Source organism: Myotis nattereri (assembly GCF_964212035.1).
Source record: "Myotis nattereri genome assembly, chromosome: 11".
NCBI lineage: Eukaryota > Metazoa > Chordata > Mammalia > Chiroptera > Vespertilionidae > Myotis > Myotis nattereri.
Genome location: NC_138086.1, coordinates 51,364,237 through 51,376,957, shown reverse-complemented (window position 1 = coordinate 51,376,957; position 12,721 = coordinate 51,364,237). Strand labels below are relative to the sequence as shown.

Sequence of the window (12,721 nt, the reverse complement as noted above, 5' to 3'; positions counted from 1 at the left end):
ACACAATGTAATTCTGTAGGATGGTATCAACAGATGTCATACTATAATGCTGTATATACGGTCACAGAATTGGAAATATAAAGCCCTAGATACAAATTTTAGCTCTATCATTTACTGGTTCTGCAGCTTCAAACAAGTTGCTAAACAATTCACTAGTAAAATGGACTTAATAATAACTATTTCATATGGCTATAAAAATAAAATACAAAAATGTAGCTACAAGAGTGCAAACACACACACACACACACACACACACACACACACACACACACACCTTTATCATGACATGCTTTAAATCCTGGTGACAGAAAATGCGAAATGGAAATATAGATTATATTGAACCTTAGCCACATGGTCAGGTCTGAAGTATTATTCTATTGTTTTAAAGTAGGGAAGGTTGAATTTGAATTATCAGGTAGGATTCATGTTTGCATGGGTGAGTTAAACTTTAGGACCAAGCCTGACTTAGGAAAAAGATCAATTTTCTCTACTCTAAAAGATATCTGAAAGTGAGTAAGTAGCCCAAGTAATTTTTGTTCTGTTTTAATCAGTTAATTTTGGATTGAGGGACAATAAACCCTAATTCTAAAGCTAAGATGACTGAATATTGTTTAGAGAATGAAACCGATATATTAAGCAAATACTAGCTACTGTAAAAACCACTGCCTTCCAATACCTACTCTCCCCTTTTCTTCTGTCAGTACTAGAACCCTCTGAGTTTTGACTGCATCCGTGGCTATCCGGTTGGAAATGCTCTGCTCCAGCCTCCCTGCAGATAGATATGACCATGTGATAAGGTCCAGCCAATGAGGTGTGAAATTTCCATGCCCTTGAAAGAAAGCTGCCCACTCTTACTCTCCTTGTCCCTCCTTCCAATGGAGTGGAACCCAAAGTGGAGATAAACTATCCCGATCATATTACTGTGTTAAATTATCTCTGGATATCTCCAGTGTTGCTTGTGAGAGAATTAAGAATAAAAACAGTATATACCATTTTCATATCATCATGAAAATAGCTTTAACCTTACAGACCCCTTGTTAGAATATTAAGGAGCTTCCAAAACACACTTTTAAAACAACTGATTGCTTAATCTAAAGCCAATAAACCTTGAATGAAATTATAGAATTAAAAATAATTGTAAAGAGATAGAAATGCAGATTCTAAAGACAAGGTAATGATTTTATTTAGAGAGTAACAGAGCAAGATTATTGCCCAAATACAATTTCAGACTCTCATATAAAATATGCCAGCCGAGACCGGTTTGGCTCAGTGGATAGAGCATCGGCCTGCGGACTGAGGGGTCCCGGGTTCGATTCCGGTCAAGGGCATGTACCTGGGTTGCGGGTACATCCCCAGTGGGGGATGTGCAGGAGGCAGCTGGTCGATGGTTCTCTCTCATCGATGTTTCTAACTCTCTATCTCTCTCCCTTCCTCTCTGTAAAAAATCAATAAAAAAAATATATATATATATATTTTAAAATATGCTGACATTTTAATGCTTTAAAACACTTTAGATTATGTTTCATTTCATCTATCAGATCTCACTACCAAAATTTTAACAAGTTTTCCAAGCATCTGACTTGCTTTGAAACTAGAAAAAAACTCATATATATTGTTAACTCTTGATGTTTTAGACCAGTGATCTAGGCAAATAAACTTATAAGTTTAATTTATGATGCATACCTGATGTAGGATATAACAGTCATGAGAAGCTTCATGAACATATTCATCAACTATAGGTTTAAATAAACCTACCTCTTCTGCTGCTGCCTCCGAAAGCAGGCCTTCCTTCTGGGCACAAGTCACATGGAAATAGGCTCTGCACATCCCTGCATCACAGCTAATGCAAACTCCAGTTCTAGCAAAACGAGGGTCTTCACAGAAGCTACACTCCTACAGTGGAATAACAGGAAAGAGCTCAGAGTACAAATATTTCTAGAAGATAGCATTCTCTTACAAAGCATCCACAAACTACAAGTGGTGAACCAATATTATATCAATACAAACAACAGCAGGCAAGCCAAGAGTGTATATGAAAAAAACAATAATTCTCTATGTGATTCAAATAAACCAAAATTCCACAGACATAATAATGATGATATTACTTGAGGGCTTACCATGTGCTAGGCAATATTCTAAGCACTTTTCACATATTAATATCATTGAACAATATTCCACACTAATATGTGAATGAGGTACTATAAGTATTCCCATTTTAGATATGAGAAAACTTTACTATAAATAATAAATGATTTAGTGCTAACTGCTATACAGTTTGATTACTAACAAGCATCTCTATAGTCAACAATATACCAGTAGGTAAAAAGCCATGTAAACTAATAAGAAAAAACTTCCTATTTTAGACAATCAAAAACATTGTCTCACCTTGGCACCATATTTGGAATAATTCATTTCGGTTAGTGTTACTGGTCGTAATTTGTCAATATCTCCAAATGCTACTCCAGGAACATAAAGGGCACAAACAATGTGAACCCACCTATAAGCAGAGAACATATGATTTTTCTATCAAACCCTTTTGTAAAATGTCCACATGGAAAATACACATAAAATATATACTATCTCAAATAACTACTGAAAGAGTTCTATGGTCAGATTTCAAAATCTCAGTCATACACCTGAAGATTATGGAACATGTATAGAATGATATTCAGTTACAGAAAGAGTGATTGCAACTAGCACTACTTGTCCAGCCGCTCAGCCAAAGCTGAGAGTTAACAACTATAATTGCCTTGCACTTAAAATTCACTACATTTGGCACTTATCTGTTAATCTTAAATATTTGCACAAAACCATTACTCAAATAAAACAAAACATCATTTTCATATGTGTGAAAAAGTATTCACATTCATTATTGTAAGTACTTTGAGAATTAAGGATACTAATTGAAGAACTATGAAGTTACTCTGCAATAATTAGGTAAAATTATTCTTGTTACTTTTTTTCTAAAGGCTGTTGGATAACCCTCTGAGGACATATTTTAAAACAATTTTTGGTATGCATCTTGACTCTCTTCCCAGTAAACTGTACAGAACAGTTATAATAAGATAAGGAAGTCGTATCTCTCTCACTCATCTCTTCACCATATAACCTATGTATTAAAATTTATATCCCCCACATACAAAATTTTTTTAAAGTCTGAATGGTGCTGCAACACTAACCAAAGAATGCTCAAAGTTCCAGTACACTAAAAAGAACAAATAAACACAAGTTGATTCTAATTCTGTTGTGTGTTAACTGCTCTGAACTTTTTTAAAAAATATATATTTTTATTGATTTCAGAGAGGGAGAAATAAACATCAATGATGAGAGGCAATTATTGATCGCCTGCCCACTGCACACCCCCTGCAAGGGATTGAGCCCACAACCCAGGCATGTGCCCTAACCGGGAATCGAACTGTGACCTCCTAGTTCATAGGTCGAAGCTCAATCACTGAGCCACACTGAACTTTTAAAAATATATTACGCTCCATCTCTGTTTGCTTACAACCAAACAAAAGATGGATCACTGGATTTTGAAATTTAAACAGATCTATATCACTTCTGTAAGAAAGAGGGTAAAAATGAGATGGCAAATCTCTCTTAACCTTGTGAATATATTAACAATAAATTCTGCTTTATCACAGCATAAGGGGCTATTGCTACATGGTCTGTTTTGTGATGCACTATGAGTTTTTGAAAAACAAGACTATGAATCATTTTATAGAGATTCTGGGGAAAGTAGCTACAAATCTTTAAAAATTATCTTTTTTATTGGAAAAAAATTCAAGGTTTGAGATTTTTCTTGATACAGTATTTTAATCCAACCTCCCAAATGCATCCTGTGGAGTTCAATATAAAGATACACATCTTCGACAAGCAGCTTTCTCAATTTAATTTGCGCAGTTCTTTCATGCTCCACTGGTGTGTTAAATGCTGCTGTACTCTACAGGAGTTTATCTTTGATAAACCTAACAGCTGGCTGCTTGCTTCAGACTGACCTTCTTAAAATGTCTTAGTACAAGTCACACAAGTACTACAGATACAAACTGCCATTTCAGTATGATTGGCACACAACTGTATCATTTTCCCCAACCACTCATGAGAGGACACCAACATGAGTCTTTATTCAAATGCATATCAACAAGCTGAGGCAATGTTGGTCCTTATTAATACCTGCTGTGAATAATTTTTTGTTCACTTGTTTAGCTGCACAAGCTTTAGAACTTTGTAATTAAGGCAAGTCGAGAAATCAAAAAGGAATAATCTTCCGTGTTACTTTACCATCCATTTTGCTTAGAGCTATGATGACAAATGTCGATTGGGGAAAGGAGCAGAAAACAAGCACCACATAAAACCACCAAAAAACAGAGTCAGAATTGTCATTCTAGTATAGAAACTACTGCTAGATTCTTTTAAATTCACATAGTTTAATAAATTAAACTAAGTAGAAAGATGCTTTCTTTCAGAGTAGGAACTACATTAATCAATCAAATTTGATTCTTAAATGCCTTGAACTTGTAATGCCTTTTCGACATAGGAAATTCACTTCCAGATGTTCTTTTCAGTCCTTCATCTATTCATTCACTAATCAATTACTAAGTATCTACCAGGAACAGAGCACCTCAGGTATTTTGGAAGTCATAATAATGAATGTGAAATGCTTGCAGCATAGTGCCTAGCACGCTCTCTCTAGATATCAGAGTATATCTAATATGTTCCATAGTCAGGTTTACTAAACCACTTAAGACAGGGTAAAATACTCTAAGAAATGAAATAAAAATTTAATGACAAGAATATACTGATGTTTTTCTCACATTCAAACACATCATTTTCTGTATTGAATTGGTGGCTACCATCAGAAACAAGGGACTAAGTCTAGTTAGTCCATGTGATAGAGGTCAATTTCAAAACCTTTTTTATTCTTTCCCCTGTTTTCCATGTGAAGCTAAAATACTAAAGGTCTTGTCAAATCTTCCTGGCTTCCCCCCCACCCCCCCCTTAAATCAAGCTAGTGTTACATCCCTTAAACTTTATCAAGACCTAAAATTTCCATTATAGCCTATAGATGAGTATGGACCTAACATAAACATTGTCCAAATAGTATAAAAGAACTTTTGCCAGACTGCACGATCAAGGGAGGTGCCTGTATATGTAAGGTCCACAGGAGTCAATACAGATATCTCTCAGTAAATCTAAATGGGTAAAGAGGTCTCCCTTCTCTTCATTCAGAAACAACTTAGCAGTTGCTTTGTGGATTGTCATACCATGAAGAGACAGCTACTTTAAAGTTTTCCAATAGAACTTCCAAATGATTAACAAAACAAAAATTATCCTCCCTAAAAGGAAGCTCTGTGTTTTCCAAAGTTGCTTCCTTATGCACCACAATTCGCCACCATCAACTTCAACTCTCAGAACTGAAGAGTTACCAGAAAGAATTTAAGCAGCTGATACTCTATAATTACCTTAAATAAGTAGAATAATATTTTTAATAAGAAAGTACTAGTAGCAGCAGCAGCAGCAACAGCTAAACCAAGGAGGCATTTAATGAGTACTTAATATGTTTCCAAAACTGTACAATTGTTTTACATGAATCATCTCATTTTATCTTCTCAAAGGTGCTAAGAAAAATGAGGCACAAAAAGATTAAATAACTTGACTAAAATCACAGTTACTAAGAAAATACAAAAATCCAAATATAGGTAGTCCAATTTGAAAGCACACAGTTTAAATGCAGTAACTAAGCTCCCTAATTCTAGGCCAAAGTCAGTCCAAAAATAAAATAATGCCCATGTCTATGATAGACCACAGACTCATGCTGATACATCAAATCCTTTGTTATATATTTTTTTTGTTTTATATTTTGAATGTGCAATTAGGAAGAAGAGGTAAGAAGTTTAGCCATTTTTTCCTAGACATCAACACACACAGGGTTCTCCAAGAATTCATGGTAGAGTATGTCCCAACAATGTTAGCAACATTTCTCTAGAGCCTGTGTACCAATTGAGGCAAAAATAAGAAAATAGGAAAAATACTTTTTACTTTACTAAAATAACATTTATTCAATTTAAAATCCTATCCTTTATTTTGGGACAGAATGTATCCTAGCCTTTCCAATGCTAAAATATGAGAAATGATGATGATAACTTGTATAGGTTGTTTTATTCTTATTAAAATACTAGAGGCCCGATACATGAGATTCGTGCACTTGGTGGGGAGGGGGGTCCCTCAGCCCAGCCTGCACCCACTCACAGTCCAGGAGCCCTCGGGGATGTCCAACTGATGGCTTAAACCGTGGGGGGCGGGCCTAAACCAGCAGTTGTACATCCTTAGTGCTGCAGCAGAGGTGGTAGAGGCTCCCACCACAGCCGCTGCACTCGCCAGCCGTGAACCCAGCTCAGGGCTTCTGACTGAGCGGTGCTCCCCGGGTGGGAGCACACTGACCACCAGGGGGTAGCTCCTGCTTTGAGTATCTGCCCCCCGGTGGTCAGTGCGCGTCATGCCGTTCGGTTGATTTGCATATTAGCCTTTTATTATGTAGGATCAGACATGTTTGATAAAAATACTGAAATGCCTTTATGTGGCAAAATACAAAATTGAGCACCTCCTCTTATATGGAGGGGTGAAGGTGGGAGGTGGTTTGGGGAGTAACCCACAAAACACAAAAGGTTAGGGACTACTCTTACATTCCAGTCACCCATCCCAGATGGTAGTCTCTTGAGAAAAAACATTGAGAGAGGTCAACATTGTTCTGATGACAACCGCTCAGATGTGATGATAAAGAAGAGTGTGCGTATAACAGTGAAAAGAACATAGGTCTCTGCCTCTCAACACCAAACCCACCTTTCTGTATCTGCTCTGCAGTAATGGAGCCCTTCAGCAAGCATTGCTGCTTTACAGTGAGCATGATATTCAGCTTTCTTAGAGGACATGGTCAGAGGAAAGGGCTTCTCAGCAGAGATGGATGACAGGCGGAGGACATCTGCCAGAGCCCTGCCCCTGTCACACGCATCACCCTTAGTGACCTCGCAGGCCTAGCCTGGAGATCACTTTTCTGTGGCCCTCGCAATACAGACACCACACATAGGGCCCCAGCTCCCCTGCTACCTGTGCTCAGCCATCTGTACTTGCTAAGCAGATTAGTTCTGGCCAAGCCAAACCAGCAAACTACTCTGTCATCCAGTAGGCCGCAACTACACCTTCTCTTTCTACAAGGTCTCCCAGCCTGGGAGAAGGGGTTATCCTTCCAATTTTTAAGAGTTCTTTTATATCTAACAGTAACTTTTTTATCAGAGCTTAATCATTCTTAAAATTAAACTTCTTCTTTTAAATCCCTATATGGGCTTTGTGATACATTCTTGGAATAAAAAAGACATGAGTTCAAACTTGACTATTCACCAGCTTGTGATTTTGAGAAAATTAAAAGTATTTAAATGAACTGAGCCTTAGGTACTAAGTCAGAAACTTTATAACTTGTCTCACCACAGAGTTAATATTAGGATTAAATAGAATAATGGATATAAAGGCAAATGTAGATATTCAAAAAACGGTCTCCCCTCCCCCTGACCCTTAGCCTATTGTTCATTTACTCTATGCTAAGAAGATACAAAAAGGTGATCAAATGAAAGGGTGTAACTCAAAAAAACAGAATAAAAGAATAGTCAGAGTAAAAAAATAGTCAGAAGCAGACACATTATAAAGCATGCATATTCACTCAACAGAATTATGACATCAACCTTCCAGCATCTGTCTCCTTGAAAATCCCATCCTGATTAGGACACAGTTCACAGCTAGGGGAAACACCACATTTACAGGCATCGCAGAACCAAGGCTCAGTGGAGTTTTCAGAAGCTGAACTCATAATCGAGTCACTCTCTCCATCAACTCCATAGCAACCTAAAAAAAAAAAAAAGTATGATTAATAATTTATTTTTTAAACTAATATTTATAAATTCACAAAAGAGAAAGGGAAATAGAGAACATTCTGAAAAATAGTTTATAATAACGACATTAATATCAAAACACAAAGATGAAATCATTTTTAAAAAATGCTTTTCCACCTACCATAGTATATGCAATAAAAAAGTCATATAAAGCCCTGACTGGTTTGGCTCAGTGGATAGAGCGTCGGCCTGCGGACTGAAGGGTCCCGGGTTCAATTCCGGTCAAGGGCATGTACCTTGGTTGTGGGCACATCCCAGGAAGGGGTGTGCAGGAGGCAGCTGATCGATGTTTCTCTCCCATCGATGTTTCTAACTCTCTATCCCTCTCCCTTCCTCTCTGTAAAAAATCAATAAAATATATTTTTTTTTAAAAAAGTCATATAAAATAATGCCAAAAAAAGATTTTAAAGAACCTACACTAGTATACAAGATAAGTAAAGTAATCAAAATTCATTAATTTCTTTAATATCATTAAATTGTAGTTGGTAATCATCATCCTCATCACTTCTGTTGAGCTATACAAGTTTAAAATGAAATAGTCATAAAATTAAAAGGAAATACAATTTCCTCAGGAGCAGTTATTATTAATTGTCATCAATAAAAGCCACCTTTTCAGTAAAAGCAACAATAAGCAAAATATTGTATTTAAAGAAAAATCATAAAACAAAATAAAAATAGTCAATTTGCTTTCTCAAAGGGTTGTGCAATAATACAAAGGGGGAATCTATTTTCTTTACAAAATAATGTTCCCTATGAAGCCAATTCTTTCATCTGTATTCACACAAAGAAGGCAATTACCTATCTATCTGTATATATAAAAGCCTAATATACTAAGTGTCCGAACAATCGGTCGACCTTTCCATCGACTGCTCAACCAGTCACTATGATGCGCACTGACCACCAGGGGGCAGACACTCTGCTGGGGTCCAGAGGATCAAGACTGGGCAAGATGAACCAGACATGCCCTGGAGCCCTCCCACGGTCCCTCCCCAGCCGGCCAACCTCCCGCAGTCCCTCCCCTGCCGGTGGGTCCCCATCGGCCCCAATAGCCAGCCAGGCTGAGGGACCCCACCCATGAACGAATTCATGCACTGGGCCTCTAGTTACCAAAATAATAAAGCTCTGAAGGGACTACCAATTTTATTCTTTTCATTCACCAAAATCAAGGTAAATCACAGCAGTTCCCTTTTTTAGAATAAAGCAAAATTTCAATTCTATTTTTTGAAGAATATACTACACACATAGCAAACATTTGCACAGAGATTTAACCACCTAGGAACAACCTCCAGAATGAATTCTGAGAGCCTTTCCTAGAAAATTTCTACTTGTAAGTTAGAAGATTAGTATCTTGCAAGCTCAAAAAACAATCAGCAAGTGGACTGGTGTGTCTTCTTCATCTTCACTGCCCCTGAAAAATAACCCACACTGTATAATCACCTTTACAGAGTTCTTCCCTTGCCTTTCACCTGCCACTTTCCCATATTTCTTCGCCACACCTGTTGGGTTTACTCAGCTCTAGACCAAAGTTATTGCTCTTAATATCTGCTCTAACACATTTTAGTGACTGAATACATTTTTAAATCTTTTTTTCTTTCTTCCATACAAAATAGAGTTTAAACTATCATAAAGAAATGTTCCTTCTCTTTTACCTACCTATTTCTAAGAATATGCAAAAAGTGCATCTCCAATATGATCATGGAAAAAGTTTGTTTTATATAGGTAAACATAAAAAAATTACAGACATAAAATACATTTCAGATAGATTAATCGTGTTTCAAATGAGTAAACATAGAATACATATTTCTATGGCTATCTAATTAGGATCAACATCTAAGTAACACACACAATCTACACAAACCATAGTTAAGGAAAAATAACATAATATTTGTTTACAATTGTTTTGAATTATGCAAGGGCATGGACAGTACAAATAAGTGGAAATTTTCCCCATTCAGTGTGTCATGAGGGACCAAAAGACCTGCAGCTTTCTACCTTCTGGTTATATAACTAGGCAAACTGCATCTCTGAGATTGAATTACCTCATCTGCAGTATGCATTTAATTATATCTATCCTAATTATTTCTCAGCATAGAGAGGGAATAAAATAGAAACACAAAAGTTCCATTTTAAAACTCAAAACAATTCTTAGTTATTTAACATCCTATCACTAAATATCTGATTACAAAATCCACTGAAAGATTTTAAAGTCAGTAATACAGGGTGTCAAACGTGTACAGACACTTTAACAGCTGATAGCTCCATTTTGAAAATTAAGTGTATTTTAATAAGCACTGCCTTTATTCAAAGTGTGTATATACATTTTTGGGGACACTGTATATTGTTATTTATGAGAAAGGAACTTATACATGATACCTGTCAGAAATAGATCCTAACTTCTTATGGGAAGAATTGCTTAGAATTTTCAATACAGTTTACTGTAAGAATTCTTGTATTATTATGTAATGCAATTCATTAGGGTTGTAAAATACATTAAATTTTTCTATATGAAAGAAAAATAGGGCTCAGCTTTAAAAAAAAAAGAAAGAAAGAAAGAAATAGATCCTAAAGCATAAAAGAACCAACTTTCCTACCCAGTAAACACTGCACACACTAAGAAATAAAAATGGTCTAGGGCTAAGCTAAACAGCAGAATGAAAACTAAACAAAAGGGAGGAAAGCATCTCTTAGCAGACCTAATCTGATTTAATGCACAGCTACTGAACTGAAGAGTAATTGCTGGTAAGTGCACTACCTAATGCTGTCACCCACTGACAACAGACCTGACATTTTCTCCAGACATGGTGCAATCAGTGTATCATGATAACTGACAACACAGTCAGGGGTACCCTGGTATTACAAGTCAGTTACAAGATCGTGTCACAAAGGTGTTTACACTGACAGTTTGGAACCCTTCTATTTCAAAAAGAAAAGAGATTTATCTACATTTAGATGAAGTGAGTCCTCTGAAAACTAATCAGACAATCATACATTTTAAAAAGCAACATTTGGAGTACTATCTTTTAGCAAAACTTCACCTTAAAAATCTCTCTTAACTGTGATTAATTAGGAGTGTGTTTAAAAATAAGGAGAAGGAGGAAAAGAGGGGGGAAAAGAGAAAAGAAACACACCATAACACTAACTATGGTTGTCTGGATATTAGGACGATTAGAAATGTCTTTTCTTGTCTCTGTTCTCTATTTCCCACATTTATTCAATGCTCATCTATATATATAAAAGCCTAAGCAACCGTTACGGTGGAACGACCAGAATGACCAGTCACTATGATGCTCACTGACCACCAGGGGACAAACGCTCAACGGAGGAGCTGCCCCCTGGTGGTCAGTGAACTCCCACAGGGGGAGCACCGCTCAGCCAAAAGCCAGGCTCACGGCTGGTGAGCGCAGTGGTGGTGGCAGGAGCCTCTCCCGCCTCCGCGGCAGCGCTAAGGAGTGGTGAGCCAAGTGGTAAGGAGCGAGCAGGTGGGCAATAAGGAGAGAGCAGGTGGGTGGTTAGGAGCAAGCAGGCGAGTGGTAAGGAGTGGTGAGCCAAGCAGTAAGGAGCGAGCATGCAGGCGGTTAGGAGTGAGCAGGCAGGTGGTTAGGAGCAAGGGGTCCCAGATTGCGAGAGGGCACAGGCCGGGCTGAGGGACACCCCTCCCGCACCGCCCCCACATATGAATTTCATGCATCGGGCCTCTAGTATATTATATTATGATGGGCAACTTGTTTCTAAGATAAAGCATTCATTCAAGTGTTCATTTTTAACCATGGGATGTTTCAGGGAGAGTTGCATAGATGAATTACAATATGAAAATCTGTCATTTAAGCACCTGAATTTTTAAAAAGCAAACAAGCTTTAACAACACTAGCTTCCTATTGTACTTTAGAAAATTTCCCTTTCTCTGGATTAATTAAGATGAAAATTCATTTAAGGACTTAAAAACTAGTAGAGAAAGATCTACAAATGTGATTGCATAAAAAAGAACATTCTAAACAGTGAAAAATACCACAAATTGAAAAGGTACAGGACAGAGTGGAAAAAATATTTGTAAAGATGCAAAATAATTGTAACATACAGCAAGCAAAGGATTAATACTTAAAAAAGAATTCTAATAAACCAATGAGAAAAAGACAAGTATAACCTATTCAGAAATGACAATGGAAATGTACAGCAAGTAACAAATTAAAATGCAAAAGGCCGGTTGGGAAGGGTTTTCACAGGTTTGGCTCAGGAATTGGACCTGGGCAAGTAAACCTGCCATCTTCCAATCTGGAGTGATCTGCCTGCTTCTTCCGTGGCTCCCTGCCCTCCAGCTGAAGGGGTCAGTTTCAGATTTCATGGGGGAGGCTCTCCCATGGTTCTCCTCCTATCTCATTAGCCAGCCCTGTGTTCCCCAATCGCTGAAGGGCGAGGACCACTTTACTACACCCTAGAGAGCACATCCAGTCTCACAGCTTTAAAAACATCTGCAGGCTGATGAGTCCCAAATTCATATCTCTAGTCCCAACATCTTACCTACACCCACAGTTTAAAAATCATACTTACACTATCTACCTGCAAACCTGTTCCTCTCTTGGATCACTGCAATGGCCTCCCTAAACTGTCCCCTAATTCCCACCTTATACCTATCTATTCAACCTCCTGCACCATAGCATTCCAAACACTCCTTGTCTAGCTTTATTTTCCTCCAGATCACCACCTAATATATATTTATTTATTATTTTATTTTTTTTAATTGTTTGTCTCTCTCCCCAAACTTTAAGCTCCATGAAGTCAGCAAT

The 12,721-nt window shown here is 37.4% G+C and overlaps 1 protein-coding gene across 1 annotated transcript in view; it reads right to left on the bottom strand.

The window, feature by feature from the left end:
- PHF14 (PHD finger protein 14) overlaps positions 1 to 12,721 on the bottom strand; it is a 142,233-nt gene that overhangs the window by 110,913 nt on the left and 18,599 nt on the right. Inside the window, exons 5-7 of the mRNA XM_081102811.1 lie at positions 7,734 to 7,893; positions 2,386 to 2,497; positions 1,756 to 1,893 (exon numbers count right to left, since the gene is read on the bottom strand). Coding sequence (XP_080958937.1) covers positions 1,756 to 1,893; positions 2,386 to 2,497; positions 7,734 to 7,893 — 410 coding nt within the window. The remainder of the gene's footprint in view (positions 1 to 1,755; positions 1,894 to 2,385; positions 2,498 to 7,733; positions 7,894 to 12,721) is intronic.